This window comes from Arachis ipaensis, chromosome B10 (assembly GCF_000816755.2).
Source record: "Arachis ipaensis cultivar K30076 chromosome B10, Araip1.1, whole genome shotgun sequence".
Classification (NCBI taxonomy): Eukaryota; Viridiplantae; Streptophyta; class Magnoliopsida; order Fabales; family Fabaceae; genus Arachis; species Arachis ipaensis.
Genome location: NC_029794.2, coordinates 113,112,487 through 113,130,009, shown reverse-complemented (window position 1 = coordinate 113,130,009; position 17,523 = coordinate 113,112,487). Strand labels below are relative to the sequence as shown.

Below are 17,523 nucleotides of genomic sequence, written 5' to 3'. Positions count from 1 at the left end.
TTAAATCGATTTAGTTACAATTCTATTCTAGTCAAACCATTAAATTATTAAATCAGTCATTTGACTAGTTTAATGATCGGTTCGCTTCTCGTAACTTTGATTTTTAGTTTGAGTGACGGGTAGCCAGCTTTCTTCGTAGCCATTCAATGTGCATGCTACTTTCAAAGTTAATAGTGAATAACATGTGTTATAGAAATAATCTAGCATGAATACTACAGCACATAATAATATAATTGCATTGTGTATCACCATAATTAGAACTTTAGATGGGATAGATCATATTGCGGTAGTTAGATAGCGCAATGCATCTATGCAGGTATTTATTGACTGAGTTATTACTTTAGGCACAATCCTTTGGCGGGTTACGTGGGCCGGTCCGGCGGGTTTAGGCCCGCCAGTCCGCAGTTAGGCGGAGCAGAGTGGGATTTTAGGACCGCCTCACTAGGAGACGGAGCGAGGCGGGCTTCCCCGTTTGCCACCCTTGTTAAAGTAGCATTTGGTAAGGGGTACAAAGACTGAGATTTGGGACTAAAATTTAGTATTATGTTTGGTGGATAGAAATTGAAACTAAAATTTTAGTCTCCATCTCCAAAATTAAAAAGTGGAGACACAAAGAACTAAAATTTTTGGGACAAAAATTGAAACTTTAACAAATAATATTTTCCAAAATACCCTTATCCCAAATTTCAAGTTTACTCTCGTTTAGTTCTTCAACCACCACTTTTGTCCTATCGTCGCCACCATGACCACCACCTTTCACCTCCTAACCCTACTCCATCTCTCATCCTTACCACACACTTCTGTCATCATCCCTCCTTACAATCCATCACTATCAACAACAATAATACCAAGAACAATATCAAAATCAGAATAATAATATCAACAACAACAATATCAAACATATCTCAAAATCAGAACAGAGAAAAAAGAGAAGAAAAAAGATAAAAGAACATGGTGTAATATGACATGGCAGTGGATACTGTCGTCACTATTGCTGGAAAAAGAGAAAAACAGAGATGAGAAGAGAGAGAAAAAGAGAGAAAAGGGATGGCTGGTAGGCAAGAGGAAAAGGAGTAATATGATTTTGATTTTATTAAAGACATTTTAGTAATTTTATTTATTAAAATTTTTATTTTTATCTTAAATCAAACAAGATACTAAGACATAACTCAGTTTTGTATACTTTACACCTAACATAATACAGAGACTTGATTTTGTTAAGTGAATTTTTTCAAAAGAAAATTTTATTGTGAATGACAACATCTTTTTAAAACATAAAAATATAAAATAATATTAAATTAAATAAATAAAAAAGATCTAATTTTTTATATTTGAATTTAAAGATAGAGAGTGTTGTTTATTAAACTTATTAAATACTTTAAGTCATAGTAAAGTATTTAAGTCAATTGAACTATTTTTTATCTTTTAAAAAAGTACTACTAAATTTTTTATAAAAAGTTTGGGGGTCCTTGTTTAAACTAAGCTCCGTCACTGTGCATGACATCACGTGCAAATAATGTCTGCCGACCTCTTACTTATTGTGTAGTGAAATTGTTAGGGATGGGTCAATTAGGAGGACTTTTTATTTCATTATTGATGAAGAGAGTGAGATTTACGAGAATATTAGAAAAAATGGTGTTTAACAGGGATCTGGGGGTGCGTTCTTTGGGAAGCACAATACGCAAAGTGCGTATTCCCCTACAATACGCAAAACCCGTATTGCGTGCATGGTCGACACGCGTCAAAGAACTGCAAGCCCGTGAATAAGGTAATGTTTGACTGTCTCTCTCGTCAATGTACACAAGCTTCCCCAATTTGCAAACATTTTCAGAGACAACCACAATTTCAAACGTTCCTTTCCTTCTACTCTTTAATACTTCTTCAGTTCTATCCTTCCATGCTTCCTCCTGCACAGACTTGTCTTCATTTGTCAAATTTGTTATTTCTTCAAGTTTTAACAAGTAAGTTATTTACATATTATTAATATAATTAGTAGATTAACTGTGTGTTTTTTTTATTTGAAATAGAGATAATGTGATAATAATATATATAGTTGTTATTTAAATTAAATAGTATTTATTTATTAGTAGTTAAAAAAATATATAAATAAAAATTATACTTTTATTATAATAAGAGTTAATTTTTTAAATTCAAATTTAATTTAAATATGAATATTTAAATTCAGACTAATAAAGTTTATAAAATATATTTTTTTCAGGAAAAAATAAACGCAGAATATGGTTCGTGACATTACGCGTCCTGAAGATCATATTGTTGAATATCTGGATCGTCCACCATATGTAATTATTTTTTTATCTTTGTTCATTTATTATTATTATTGTTATTATTATTGTTCTTGTTATTGTTGTTGTTGTTTTTGTTTTTGATACTCATTATATTTCTTATTTTGTTTCAGAATTCAAGAGATTTGGGATCAAGATATCTCCACCAAGATGTGTATGATCCCCGAGTTGAAATCGAGTTACGGGATAGTGGATTTTATCACATATCTCAGATACTAGGAAAACTTACTTTGCACAATACACTTATCAATGCCTTGATTGAAAGATGGCGCCCGGAAACTCACACATTCCACCTTCCATACGGTGAATGCACGATTACCTTGGAAGATGTTGCAATAATTTTTGGACTCCCCACGGATGGTTTACCGGTGTCAGGATTCACAGATAGCAGTAGTAGTAGCCTCGAAAATGAATTCATGATACAATTTGCGACAGTACCTACTGCAGCTGATCACAAAGGAAGCGGTGTCAAACTTGCATGGCTCCGCACCCTAAAGCGGCGCATGCAGTTAGATACCGCCTTGGGCAGGCAAATGTACGTAAAGATTCATTATTATTGTTGTTCGGCACAAATTTATTTTGTGACAAGTCCGGAATGACAATCCACTGGAAGTTCTTGCCTCTGCTCCGTAATTTTGCTGAGATTAGGGACTTTAGTTGGGGTTCAGCTTGCCTGGCACATTTGTATAGGACACTATGTCGGGCATCACGTTATAATTGTAGAGATGTGGATGGTCCATTGGCGCTGCTTTGTGTATGGGCTTGGGAACGGTTACCATTCCTAGCACCTGTGCGATCGCAACCAAGCTTTCCGCTTGCGTGCAGGTAAGGTTACTAATGTTAATATAACATGTTACTATGAATTATTTAGTATGCATTGTTCAAATATATGATTTAAATGTATGGGTTTAGTATAATATAGTTTCATTTTATATTAGCTGGATTGCTTGGAGCTCGCAATTTCATGGCTATAAAAAGTGGACCATCTCGCATATTAGGCAGTTAATAGATGATATTCCTGCAGATGGGGTAAGTTTTTTTATTACATTTGTTAGTTTTATTATTATTGTGCATTGTTTTGTAGTTATGTTTATACGTTTGTTTTGTTATGCGTTTGCAGTTTGTGTGGAACCCGTACAGCCATGAACGTATGGGAAATATTGTAGTTCCTAATGAAATCTTGCAACATCGCTTAATGTGGAGTGCAACTGTGCCACTGATATCATTTGAGTGCATTGAATGGCATGCATCAGATAGGGTCAAAAGACAATTTGGTTTACAGCAGGAAGTTCCTAGTCAACCGATGATGCTTGCAGAAGCTCACAACATGGTCCTGACTGGACCAAAGAATAAAGATTGGAGAGATGAGCATTATGCATACATTATGATGTGGACAAACCGTTTGACCTCTATTCTAGTTGGTGATCCCGTAGTGCACTATGAAGCATCTGAAGCGTATATGCAATGGTATAATGACGAATATGGAGCTCACCTGCGTTTAACTGGTTATGTTCCACAGCCACAGCCACACCCACAGCCTCAGCCTCAGCCACAGCCACACCCACAGCCACAGCCTTAGCCACAGCCAGAGCCACAACCACAGCCACAGCCACAACCTATGATGCACCCATACCAGTACCCGTACACACAACTGTACACTGAGCCTGGAGTCTCATTCTTTAGTCAGTTATTCGATGACTCATATTCATTACAGATGCCGCCATATCAAGCATATTATCGACCCGCCATGTCACAGCAGAGGGACACAGCTGAGCAATCTTCAAATCGTCAGTTGTATCGGTGGGCACCTGAAACAGACACGTCGCAATGGGTAAATGAGTTATTGGACCCTCAACTGCAAATGCAACAATTTCAGCCGTAACCTCCTGAAATTAACGAGCAGGCTCCGCAGTGTAGTAGACAATCGCCTCAAATTGTTTCTGGTCGGTCATCTGTTGATTCGCAAGTACGACGTCGTATCCCCTCTCCACGCTCTGGAGCTAGAAGGTCTATTGACTCGATTCAGAGTGATTCGATCCAGAGTGTCGCCAGAGGGATTGGGTTTAGTAATGCTGTTGATTTTCCTCAGGTGCAGGCACCCATGGCTGAGGATGATAATGTTGGTGAGGATGATAGTGATAGTGACAGCGATGGTGATGACGATGCAGGTAATAATATACTATTGTATTCATTACTATGGTATATTAGTGTATGATTGTGATATATTTTTGTATTCGTTATTATGATATATTAGTGTTTTCTTGTGATATATTTATTATTGTGATTTTTGATGTCATATAGGTGGTGCGGAAGGTGCGGATAGGGCAGATACTCCAGATATTCATGGTAAAGGGTATAATCTGAGGATTGAGCCAACACGTAGAAGTGCAAGTAGATATACCCCTTCCACAATCAAGAAGGCAGTTAAAAAATGTACTAAATTTGTGAAAAAGACATTTAGCAAATAATTGTTCTTTATCTTTTAATTTAAGACCGCAATTGTAATTGTTATGAATTTTATAAATTCACATCAAATTCGAGTACACGGGGATTTCATAAAGTAGTATTTAATACAATTGATGTAGTATTTAAATCCAATTCCTAATGAAGGAAAAACCAAATGCACTAAGACATAGGTGCAGATCCACCAGCACTAGGCCCTGCACGATGGGGGCATCTACTTCGACTGTGGCCTTCGCCTCCACAAAGCCTACAACGCCTAGGACCACGCATATCACGCATATCCATTTCATTCAAGAAGCGGGTTATTTTGGGACGCCCTTTGGAAACCCGCTTTAAGTGCGGGTTAGGTATGTGTCTTGGTCCTTGATACAACGGCCACGTTGTTGGATTTCCTAATGGTTTAAATCGTGCTCTATACACCTTTCTTATCTCATCCATCCTATAGACCTCATGAACGTATTGTTGCCAATCAAGTCGTTGGTTCGCACAACACGCAAAGACATGGCGACATGGGATTCGATCTGTCTGAAACTCACCACAATCACAATACCGTTGACGGAGATTCACCGCATACTCGATACCAATGGGCATCTCACGTACCTCAAAGATCTCATTTTGCCTGTCAAATAGGTTAACCTGGATGTTTCCTGCTGCTTGCTGATTTGATTGCAGTTTGTTGCTAGCATATTCAGAAAATACATGTCCTGCATTCCTTCAAACCTCAGCCTCAGCCCTCTTCCTAGTGAACAACTCATTTAGCCTATAAAAAGTTGCCTTCACAAGTGACGTGATAGGAAGATTTCGAGCTCCCTTCAGTACTCCGTTGATGCACTCCACTAGGTTTGTGGTCATATGACCCCAACGGTATCCATTATCAAATGCCAAAGTAAATTGCTGTCGTGGGATTCGATCAAGCCATCGCGTGTAAGCCTCACCACGTTCACGCAATCTTGCATACTGCACATTAAATTCACGTACATTCCTACAATAGCCTGTAAATAACCAACAAAACAAAATCAATAAAATGGATGCTATATGCCTTGTAAAAACAAATACACCTTAGTTTCACAATAATCTACGTACCCATATTGACTATCAGCTTCTGTAAATACGGTGCCTTGAAATTCCTCAAAAAGTTGGATGCTATGTGCCTAACACAAAATATTCGGATGGCTCTTGGAGGTTCCCATGATCCATTACTACGAGCTATTGCTGAGGTAATAGAGTCGTGACGATCAGAGATAAGCCCAACACCATCTCGAGTCACCACATGTGTGCGTAAATGAGTAAAAAAGAAGTGCCATGCATCAGAAGTCTCACCCTCAACAACGGCAAATGCAAGAGGCACAATATTGCCATTGCCATCCTGAGAAACTGCAACTAGTAGAGCTCCTTTATATTTCCCGTACAGATGTGTCCCATCCACCTGTACGATTGGCTTGCAGCTCCTAAATGCTCTGATGCAAGGATAAAAGCTCCAAAATACCCGCGTCAGTATCCTTACCTCATGGACTACCTCATCCCCTTGGTATGCTGGTGCAGTTTCAATCTCGACTGCTGCTGATGGATCTTTTTGTACCATTGCTTCAAACCACGACGACAAAGCTTCATAAGAAGCTTCCCAACCACCAAAAAGGTTCGCAATTGCCTTTTACTTGGCGAACCATGCTTTGCGGTAACTTGTCGTATAATTGAATTTTGACTGCACTTCAGCAATTATTGATTTCACTTTCAAAGATGGATCAGCTTCAACCAATGGCTTTATCACCTCTGCAATCATGTCTGAATTTAGCTTGGCATGATCTTGAGAAATTCTAGTTCTAGTGCATGTGTGACTACCATTGTATCGCCTTACAACCCAACAAAACTTTCTCTTAATAAGACTAGCTCTAATAAGCCAATCGCAACTTGTTCCGTATTGTACACACTTAGCATAAAAAGTCGTTGGCTCAGATTCACACACCCGGTAATCCACTCCCCTGCGAATGGTATAATCTTTAATTGCCGCAATAACAGTCTCTCTAGAACTGAATTCCATGCCAACAACAAATTCACCGTCCGAAACAACAACAGGATCTACAGCAATAACAACAACAAATAATTCTAACTATTGCTTTACAATTCAATAATAATAATAATAATAATAACTGCTTACTTGAATTGATATATTCAGGAAATTATGGTGCATTCATAGCGTCTACATCCAAGGCATGCATGAAAGAAGGCTCTCTAGATGGATATTGGCTCGCCAGTGCATTTGCCACATCTGCTACGTTAGACTCAACTATTATATCATCTTCACCCACTTCTTCAGTTGGACCAACAATTTGGTAGGTGCCCTCAAATTCCTCTTCGCTTTCACTGTTATAAACAGTCCAGTCGATGTTAGCCTCCGGTAAATCAACCTCAACTAATTCTTCAAACTCAACATACAATTCGAGAATAGACACTTGTGCCCGTGTTTGTTGGTAGATCGAAAACATTCCTTGCATACTTCCTTCGTCAACCACATTCATCATTTGAAACTGAACGAAACCACCGAACACTAAAACAGGCTGTCTATAAAAAATATTAACGACTCTCTTTAATACTTGATTATCACCACATTGACAAAGTATACTCTTAAATTCCTCGTATGTTATTGCAAAAGGAATAACAATATCACGTGGATTCTCACAAAAAAAACTCACACCCTCATATGTTTGGGGAAAGATTTGACCATTATAATACATTTTCAAACTAATACCTCTCTCCATTTTTATACTCTTACATTCTCAAAAAAACAAAACACTCTCACACTCAATCAACCTAATACCGTTCCTCCTTTTATAGTACTTCAATTATAATTTTTTATTTACGAAAATACAATACGCAATTTGCGGATTAACAATACGCAATTTGTGTTTTTGCAATTCGCAGTCTGTGGATTGACAATACACAGTCTGTGTATTGACAATACGCAGACTGTGTATTGTCCCTTTAATATTAAAAAACACAATACGCAGACTGTGTATTGTCCCTTAAATATTATAAAATTACAATCCGCCCTTTGCGTATTGTCCTCATGGCTGTGGCAGACAGAATCTGCTCCTGACAATTCGCAGAGTGCGAATTCTCCCGCCGCCATAGTTTTGCAAAACACCCTCACTTCCAATATTAAGGCATTACACCAGATTTTTTACAATAACTAAAAAAATGAACCCAATTAGGATAGTTTGGTTATGTTTTAATGAAAGTGATTAAGTTTTTCAATTTTTTGACATTTTGTGGGTACATATTTTTGTTACAATTGGCTTTTTATTGTTGAGCTTGAAAGAAATTATGGACTTGCTTTAGTGTTTGTAGGCTATGTTTGGGGGTTTCAGAATTAAAAAAAAAGTACTTTACTAAAAGAAAAGTAATACATATATTTAAGGTTCCAGAATTAAAAAAAAATTAAAAAAAAAGAAAAATAAATACATATATTTAGGATTTTAAAATTAAAAAAATATTAAGTGTTTAGGATTACATAAAAATAAACACTTTAGAAGAAATATAATACAAAATGTGTTTATTGGAGGGCAAATCATGGCCAAAAAAAAAAGAAAAGAAAAATAAATACATATATTTAGGATTTCAAAATTAAAAAATAAGGTTTTGAGTTAAGAAATTAGTGTTTAGTGTTGATGGATTAGCGAGTGTGATTTATAATTTAGGGTGTATAAATTAGGTGATTGTTGACATTCGTGGTGATATAATTGAGCATTAGGTGATTGTTGCCAAAATAATTGGTGAATTTGATGACTTAGTGTGTATAGTGTAATGATATCTGGTATGTTTTATTTTAAATTTAATTAAAAGTTCTAATATACACTAAATACGTAATATGAAAATAAACAGTCATATATTATGCTTATATTGTTAGTGATATATATTTGGTTTTGAAAAAAAGTTTTACTTTACAATTTTTAAATTAGTGAATATTAATTTAAATTTGACAAAAAAAAGTATAAATTAAATGACTTGAAAATAAATACTAAAAAAATTTGAATTTGTAGTTTAAAAATAAAATAAATTAGATTGTTTTTAGTTAATTAAAAATGTTGCCATTATTATTCAGCTAATGTTGGTTTAGGGTTTTAGGATTTATCAAAATTGATATTAGTTTGTAATTTTTTAAATTAACAAATAAACCTCAAATTTAAAATTTGAAATTATTAATATATTGTGAAATTATAAAATTTGAAATAACAAATGTAGCAGAATTAATTTTAAAATTGAAAATTAAAAAATTTAAAATTTGAACTTTTTAAAATTTGAAATTATTTGTAACTAACGCAGGAGAGTTAAGTTTAAAATAAAAAATTTTAATTAAATAATTTAACTGTAAAAGAAGCACACAATAATTTAACACTACAAAGATCATATTTCCAAAAAATCAAAAACACACTATGGGTCCGTTTGAAAAGCTTAAAAAATTATTTTTTTTTGAGCTTTTAACTTATGAAAAGTAGTAGTACTAATGTCTAGTGTAATTTTTAAAATTAAATTATAATTTTTTAAAAAACTATTTAAGTGCTTATAGAGAAGTTAAAAAAAATAATTTCTTTTATAATAAAATTTTTTTTATCACATTTTTTTTAAAATAAGTATTTTTAAAACTAAAAAACCAAATACAAAATAACTTATTTATAAACTATTTTTAATATAAATTTTTATTATTTAAGTTATTTTTTCAAAAAGAATTTAATTAAGCTGTTTACTCAAATTGAGCCAATACCCACAAACATCCAAAACATGAGTTAATTGCAAAACTGAATGCTTCGTCGCCTTCAAAATCGGAGAAAAAACAAGGTACCTTCCATAGCTTTCCCAAAAATTGATCTGTTTCAGACAGAAACGCCCCAAATAACTAATCATATTATATGCAAAGCTAACTCTAATTAATTAAGCATAACTTCACCCACATTTCATGTTAATTCTCGAATATCAATGACTTTATATTTAACTAGCACGTAATTATGGACCCATTGAAAGAAATTACACTTAATTGACGCAAAGCAAGTAACATCATATGGTCATTGGTGCACCAACTTTCCAAGACAGGTAAATAATACATCCGACCATGGAGAGTCTGTCTAGCCTTTCCAAATGACTACCAATACAAACAGAAAGTATACAAAAATCACAGTTAGTTAATTACAAATTCAGGAAAATCAAAAGAATAAGAAAAAGAAGTAGCAGTGTGTCCTAATGTTTGTCAAATTATTACATCAATCTGTTCCTAGCATTCTACACTATTAACAATGAGCAGATTTTGTAGAACTGCCCAGTTCAGTAGCCATAGTTCGCACCATAAACTGAGCCATTGCCTCCAGTATGGCCTTGATCAGTTGGTTGGATGGTGGAGATGCATAAATAAAACTATGAGGAGGTGGTATCATCATAGCCCTCAATAGGTTCTAACCTCCACTCACTTCCATAATAAGAATTTGGCAACCCAAGCCAAAACTTAAAAGCCTCAGCTGCCCTTTTCCTCTCTATTCTCCTGTCTTGCCTTGCCCTTGAAGCATGCTTGCTCGTGAACATTCTTGAATGCATCTCCACATAGATTCTAGTAAACTTGGTCTTGTTTGGAGATATACCATTTTCTTCCATGCAAGCCACAATCTCCAAAGCCTTTCTAAAGAATGCAGCCCTCACACATATATCAGCCAAGGTATCCAAAAGCCCTTCATCTGGCTTCAATGGAGGAACACAAGAATTATGTTTCGAACCTTTTTTTACCATCTCCCACCTCTCCTTCACTTCATTCCAAAGCAAAAGTGCCTCTCCTGGCCTTCTTGCCAATGCGATTCCATTTGCAAAGCTTCCGTAAGTTCCCACATCAGGGTGGAACCCCTCGTCCTTCATCTTTTGAATCACTTTCTTTGCTTCTTCAACCAAACCCAACCTACAATACCCTTCGACCAACATGTTCCATGCGATCACATCCACCTTCACTCGAGGATCATTCAACATTTCATCGAAGACCTTGTGAGCCAGCTTCGGCTGACCAGAGAATGCGAAAGCTTTCATCAAAGTCGTGTAACTAATCTTGGTGGGAGCTATCCCTCTTGTTCTCATTTCATTGAAGAAGCCGAGAGCCCCAGCACTGTCATCAACCAATATGCACCCATCAATGAGTATATTATAGGACACCACATCAGGCTGAATACCTCTATCATCAACCATCTCCTTAATCAACTCTCTTGCTTTATCTATCTGAAATTGATTGCAATAACCCTTAAGAAGAACATTATATGTTACCCGATTCGCCGCCACGCCAATCCTCATCATTTCAGCAAGAACTTGCCGTGCCCTGTCCATGTAACCAGCCTTCACAAGTGCCGAAACCACGGTGGTATAAGAAACATGATCAGGATGGCTACCAGCATCGTCCTGCCGGCGCATTGCCTCTAGCATCCTCACAGTATTAAAATAAGTATTTTTAAAACTAAAAAACCAAATACAAAATAACTTATTTATAAACTATTTTTAATATAAATTTTTATTATTTAAGTTATTTTTTCAAAAAGAATTTAATTAAGCTGTTTACTCAAATTGAGCCAATACCCACAAACATCCAAAACATGAGTTAATTGCAAAACTGAATGCTTCGTCGCCTTCAAAATCGGAGAAAAAACAAGGTACCTTCCATAGCTTTCCCAAAAATTGATCTGTTTCAGACAGAAACGCCCCAAATAACTAATCATATTATATGCAAAGCTAACTCTAATTAATTAAGCATAACTTCACCCACATTTCATGTTAATTCTCGAATATCAATGACTTTATATTTAACTAGCACGTAATTATGGACCCATTGAAAGAAATTACACTTAATTGACGCAAAGCAAGTAACATCATATGGTCATTGGTGCACCAACTTTCCAAGACAGGTAAATAATACATCCGACCATGGAGAGTCTGTCTAGCCTTTCCAAATGACTACCAATACAAACAGAAAGTATACAAAAATCACAGTTAGTTAATTACAAATTCAGGAAAATCAAAAGAATAAGAAAAAGAAGTAGCAGTGTGTCCTAATGTTTGTCAAATTATTACATCAATCTGTTCCTAGCATTCTACACTATTAACAATGAGCAGATTTTGTAGAACTGCCCAGTTCAGTAGCCATAGTTCGCACCATAAACTGAGCCATTGCCTCCAGTATGGCCTTGATCAGTTGGTTGGATGGTGGAGATGCATAAATAAAACTATGAGGAGGTGGTATCATCATAGCCCTCAATAGGTTCTAACCTCCACTCACTTCCATAATAAGAATTTGGCAACCCAAGCCAAAACTTAAAAGCCTCAGCTGCCCTTTTCCTCTCTATTCTCCTGTCTTGCCTTGCCCTTGAAGCATGCTTGCTCGTGAACATTCTTGAATGCATCTCCACATAGATTCTAGTAAACTTGGTCTTGTTTGGAGATATACCATTTTCTTCCATGCAAGCCACAATCTCCAAAGCCTTTCTAAAGAATGCAGCCCTCACACATATATCAGCCAAGGTATCCAAAAGCCCTTCATCTGGCTTCAATGGAGGAACACAAGAATTATGTTTCGAACCTTTTTTTACCATCTCCCACCTCTCCTTCACTTCATTCCAAAGCAAAAGTGCCTCTCCTGGCCTTCTTGCCAATGCGATTCCATTTGCAAAGCTTCCGTAAGTTCCCACATCAGGGTGGAACCCCTCGTCCTTCATCTTTTGAATCACTTTCTTTGCTTCTTCAACCAAACCCAACCTACAATACCCTTCGACCAACATGTTCCATGCGATCACATCCACCTTCACTCGAGGATCATTCAACATTTCATCGAAGACCTTGTGAGCCAGCTTCGGCTGACCAGAGAATGCGAAAGCTTTCATCAAAGTCGTGTAACTAATCTTGGTGGGAGCTATCCCTCTTGTTCTCATTTCATTGAAGAAGCCGAGAGCCCCAGCACTGTCATCAACCAATATGCACCCATCAATGAGTATATTATAGGACACCACATCAGGCTGAATACCTCTATCATCAACCATCTCCTTAATCAACTCTCTTGCTTTATCTATCTGAAATTGATTGCAATAACCCTTAAGAAGAACATTATATGTTACCCGATTCGCCGCCACGCCAATCCTCATCATTTCAGCAAGAACTTGCCGTGCCCTGTCCATGTAACCAGCCTTCACAAGTGCCGAAACCACGGTGGTATAAGAAACATGATCAGGATGGCTACCAGCATCGTCCTGCCGGCGCATTGCCTCTAGCATCCTCACAGTATCAGTAACCCTCCCAGCCTTCATATAACCCTTCATCAGGGTGGTGTACATTCTAGTATTTGGAGCATAAGCTTTTGGCAAAACCGGTAAATCATTGCAACTGTTAGATTCCATGAAATTCGGAAGCAATTTCGCAAAAGCATTCTCAACGTCAACATCAGCATCATTATCATCACTCTCACTTAATTCTTCTAAATTCAACTCAATTTCTCTTTCTCTTTCCCTTCTACAACACAGCTTCATCAAAATGTTGTAACTGAACGCATCAGGAACGACGTCGTATTGAGGCATTTCATTGAACATCTGCAAGAACATGTTAGAGTCACCCAAATTGGCACAGGCATTAAGCACCGCATTGAATGCGGCGGTGTCAGGCATTGATGCTGCGGCGACTACACCGCCACTGGAGAGTTTTCGAAGGCGGCGGGTGACGCCCTTGAAAAGACGGAGAGCCTCGGGCGTTGGAGGCGGCGACAGCAAGGAGTCCGAGGCAGTTGGCATCGAGGCGGTGGAGCTGGCGTTCATGTCGGAGGCGCGTGACAATAGACTGGGCGCGCTTGAGCCCCGAAATGGTTTTCTGAAAAGAAAGCTGAGAAACTAAGCGACTCAAACATGTTGAATTTGGAAGGTGTTGAAGATTAGAGTACAGTTCCCATGCTTCTTCTGTTTTTCGCTGACGTAAAAGATAGAGAAGGTTCTGGTCTTGGCTTTCGGCTGTGGTTGTGAGGTGTGTGAGCTTGGTGGTGATGGTGGTGGGGGAGGGGGTGCACGCGAGGGAGGAGCACGTGGTGGGGAATTTGAATGGAGAAGGGAAAGTGTAAGGGAATGGGTATGGTTTAGAGGAATAAGAAGCAAGAGGAGGAGGTGAGGTTGTTTGTGATGATGAAGGAAGAGGTTGTAGTATTCCGTTCATGGTTTGCTTCTCATTTGAGAATTAAGCAAAGTCGTAATGAGTTGTGTAAATTGCAGAGGTTGTGTATGTGAGGATAAGCGAGGGAAAGATATTTGAGTGGGTGTGTGGGTGCGAGTAGGGGTGTTCGTTTGCGGTTTGGTTCGGTTTTTAGAAGAAAAGTCATCCGAACTAATTACACATAAAATATTCGGTTTGATTTGGTTCGACTTTTTTTGGGAGACCAACCAAACCTTTAATTGGTTAGATTCGGTTTTTGGTTTTTATGTCACTTATTCAAAAAAAAGTTCCATGTCCTGCAAGGCTGCAACAATTTCACAAATTCTTTCTCATTCACCTTCTCTTTTCCTGCATTTACATTGAAAAAACAGAATTGAAATATAATCAATAGAACAGAACAAAAAAATTTAAAATTAAAAAATAAAATTAGAATCAACAACCCAACCAAAGAATCAAGAATAACCCAGTCAAATATTTATTACAAATCAGAATCAACAAGAGTAAACCAGAATTTCAAAAAAATCAGAATCAGAACAAAGAAAATCAAAACAAACCTGAGGCCTCCATTGGAAAGGAGGAGGGAGATGCTATGACGGAGGTGACGAGGCCAGAAGAACTGGAGAACAAATTACAATGAAGAATAGTTCATGAATTTTAAGTTTGCGAGCGGTTTATAACTCACACTAGCTCTTGAAAAGCTATATGTCACACATGTACAAAGCAAGCATTGAATTCACTCATTTTAGTATGCCTAAGATGCCTTAAATAATACTGGCAAAATAAAACAAACAAACAAGTTAAAAGAGCTTAAGGACATTTAGGCAATCAAAGAATTGATGCACTTGTGATGGATTGTGCAAAAGAAGAGTTTTAGCATATGATATGTAGTGATTGAAATTCAAATTTCAAAGAAACCAACATGACATTTACAGACAACACATGTACTCAAAACTCAATCAATGAAAAATTTTTAGCACTTTACCCAATTCTTTATCACAAATATTCATCTCAACAATGAATCATGCCAAAGAATCAAGCATTTTAAATCACATGATAGCTACAACATGTAATTCAAAATCCAAGATAGTCATACATTTTATCGAATACTTGGCTTCCAAAGGCATAAACAACACAAAATAGCACTAACAAGCATTCTTTTCAACATCAATTCACACAATTCACCATATATAACACAAATTCAGCTCCAATATCCGTCAAAGAATCAAGAATAAACATTTACAATCACATCAATGCATATTAAGAATAATTACATGCAAACGAACATTGATTTTCAAAGATTGAACCAAAGATTCATTAAAAGTTCTCTGAGACAGTTTATCGAACACGTGGTGTGCAAATGCATCAAACAACTCAAATAACACAACCAAGCCTTCTTTCAACTTCAATTCACCAAATTCAGCATCAATTACACAAAATCAACAACACATTGCAGAAACTCAGCAGCAAATCAGCAAACAATCCGAACCAAATGAAATTCAAACACAAGAATCATAATAGCATGATTAATTACGAACAAACTAACACCCAAAAATCCTAATTCTACTCTAAATCCAACTAACAGCAGCAAGTTTTCGGCAAAAACAACCTTAACGCAGTGAATTAACGCAATCAAACATCACTGGAACAATTTCAGCATCAAAATTCATCAAAATCAGCAGTAAAACAGAGAATCTCCATACAATCAAACAATCACAGCAATAATTTCTCAGCAAAATAGTGATCAACACAGCAATTAACACAATCAGACAATTCCAAACACTTCAACAATCTAAAACCTAATGTATTAAATCTAACCTAACTTAATCAACCTAAATCCACTAAGATTAGAAAACTAAACTGAACTAACTTTAAAACTGATTCAAAAATTAAAATTAAAACTCTAATTGAAGCTAAACCAAATTAAACTAAAATTAAAGGAATTGAAAAAGAGTTGTTCAAGAACCTGTAATGAAGAACAGAGTAAGAAATGATCAGGGAGGGAAGATGCAATTGTAGTGGCAGTGACCAGCGGCGTCACCGGGTGGTGTTGCAGCTTCAGGGTGGTGCCGGCGTTGGTGGATTGCTGGCCGGAAACTGGAGAACAGGGATGGAGTGCGTCTCGGAGGGCAATGCGGTGGAGAAACAGAGGTGAGCTCCTCGATGCTGGATTAGAGGGAGAGGCAGCGCTTGTGGTGACTCTAGTTCGCGAAACAGGGAGATGGAGAGAGACAGAGAAGGAGGTCTGTGAGAGAGAGTCGCCGCGATCCTGGGTCACAGAGGGGAAGGGCTCGACGGCGGTGGTGGCTCAGTCGAGGGAGAAGAAGAAAAGGAAGAGAAGAAGGGAGGAGTAAGGGGCTGACGCCGGTGGGTTCTGATTCGAGGCGAGAAACAGGGGAAAGGCTTCGGTGGGTTTATGATGGTGGGTGGAGGAGAGGCCGACGGTGATGGTGGAGCTCGAAGAAGATGGCGGTTCGGCGGCTCTGAGGACTGAGATGTGATGGTGAAGCCGAAGGGGAAAGGGGAAGAAAAGGAAGAAAAAGAAGGGAGGAGAGGCAAAAATATGATTTTTTTTTTTGGTAATTAGGGCAAGTTCGCCATACTCTCGGAACTCTATAATTTATATAGAGTTCGTCGCACACCCCCTGAACCGTATGATAGGTTTTCAAAATAAAAGCATACATGTTGATGTGCAGATCAGAATAGCACAATTTTGTTGTTCATTTTCTTTTTTTGACTGTTGATATTTTCTCTACGATATCAAAGAATCCATTGTTATCCATTCATTACGATGGTAAAATAGTGTATGACGAAGAAGGTTCAATCATTTTTAGATCGGGACAACTGATAATTACCTATATGAAGAATTTTATATTGTATTCCGTCGGGCAACAAGAGGCAAAAAGGGTAAAAAAAATTTACTACATATATCCGACCAAAATTGATGGCAGTTTGTTTTATAAAAGGTATATTACAGTTGTATTGTCTCTGTTGCTATTATATTTATCAGACCACGGTTGTGAGAAATATTTTTATTTTCTTTAATTGGGTACCGTTTGCGCGACAACGAGGACGTACGGCTTATAAGGTCGTGGCACAACCGATGGTCAAATGTTCATCTGTTGGAATTACTCGTGTATCTCGTTGAGGTGGGTGGTGTAACACCCTAATATTCAAATCCTTATGCTCGAGTCATAAGTCAAAGATATTACGGTGGTACGACTCTCAGGTGGATTTTTAATAAATAAATATAGGTAATTTCGAAAGGAGTATTAATCGAGAAGCCTGAAAAGAGTAGAAATAAAGTCGCGAAGACGTATCACTCACGTTTCGACAACAAAAGATAAACCGTGAAGTCGAAAACGATATACGGACAAGGCGTAGAGGAGATTAAGAGATAGATAACAGATAGATATATATAACATAAGTAAATAGCCACTAGTCGCGACCCGCGAAGTTTAGGCCGGTGAAATATATACGTAATGAGAACCCCGGGCCCATGGGTTCCCAGTACGGTAAAAGTGCCAAATAAATTCAATGTACTGCAATAAAAACTCACTAA

The 17,523-nt window shown here is 37.2% G+C and overlaps 2 protein-coding genes, 1 long non-coding RNA gene and 1 pseudogene across 3 annotated transcripts in view; 1 reads left to right on the top strand and 3 right to left on the bottom strand.

Annotated features, from left to right (window-relative positions):
• Positions 4,929–6,348, bottom strand: LOC107620877. Its single transcript, XM_016322975.1, has 3 exons — positions 5,850–6,348; positions 5,487–5,758; positions 4,929–5,423 (listed from the first exon to the last, which is right to left on the bottom strand). Exons 1-3 carry the CDS (start codon positions 6,346–6,348, stop codon positions 4,929–4,931), a joined length of 1,266 nt encoding a protein of 421 aa, XP_016178461.1.
• On the bottom strand, positions 10,170–11,210 carry LOC107620878 (pentatricopeptide repeat-containing protein At3g09650, chloroplastic). Its single transcript, XM_016322976.1, has one exon. It carries the CDS (start codon positions 11,208–11,210, stop codon positions 10,170–10,172), a length of 1,041 nt encoding a protein of 346 aa, XP_016178462.1.
• On the bottom strand, positions 11,611–16,530 carry LOC107622891 (annotated as a pseudogene).
• Positions 16,923–17,523, top strand: part of LOC110268270 — a 10,654-nt gene continuing 10,053 nt past the window's right edge. The window contains exon 1 of the long non-coding RNA XR_002356403.1: positions 16,923–17,114. This is a non-coding gene — a long non-coding RNA (uncharacterized LOC110268270). The remainder of the gene's footprint in view (positions 17,115–17,523) is intronic.

Bases quoted from the DNA above. Each gene is read 5' to 3' on its own strand.
- LOC107620877 (XM_016322975.1), bottom strand. From the start codon at position 6,348: ATGGTACAAAAAGATCCATCAGCAGCAGTCGAGATTGAAACTGCACCA. The intron at 5,759-5,849 runs GTACGTAGATTA...GGTTATTTACAG, and splicing joins GAAGCTGATAGTCAATATGG to GCTATTGTAGGAATGTACGT. The intron at 5,424-5,486 runs GTTTGAAGGAAT...CAATCAAATCAG, and splicing joins GGAAGAGGGCTGAGGCTGAG to CAAGCAGCAGGAAACATCCA.
- LOC107620878 (XM_016322976.1), bottom strand. From the start codon at position 11,210: ATGCTAGAGGCAATGCGCCGGCAGGACGATGCTGGTAGCCATCCTGAT.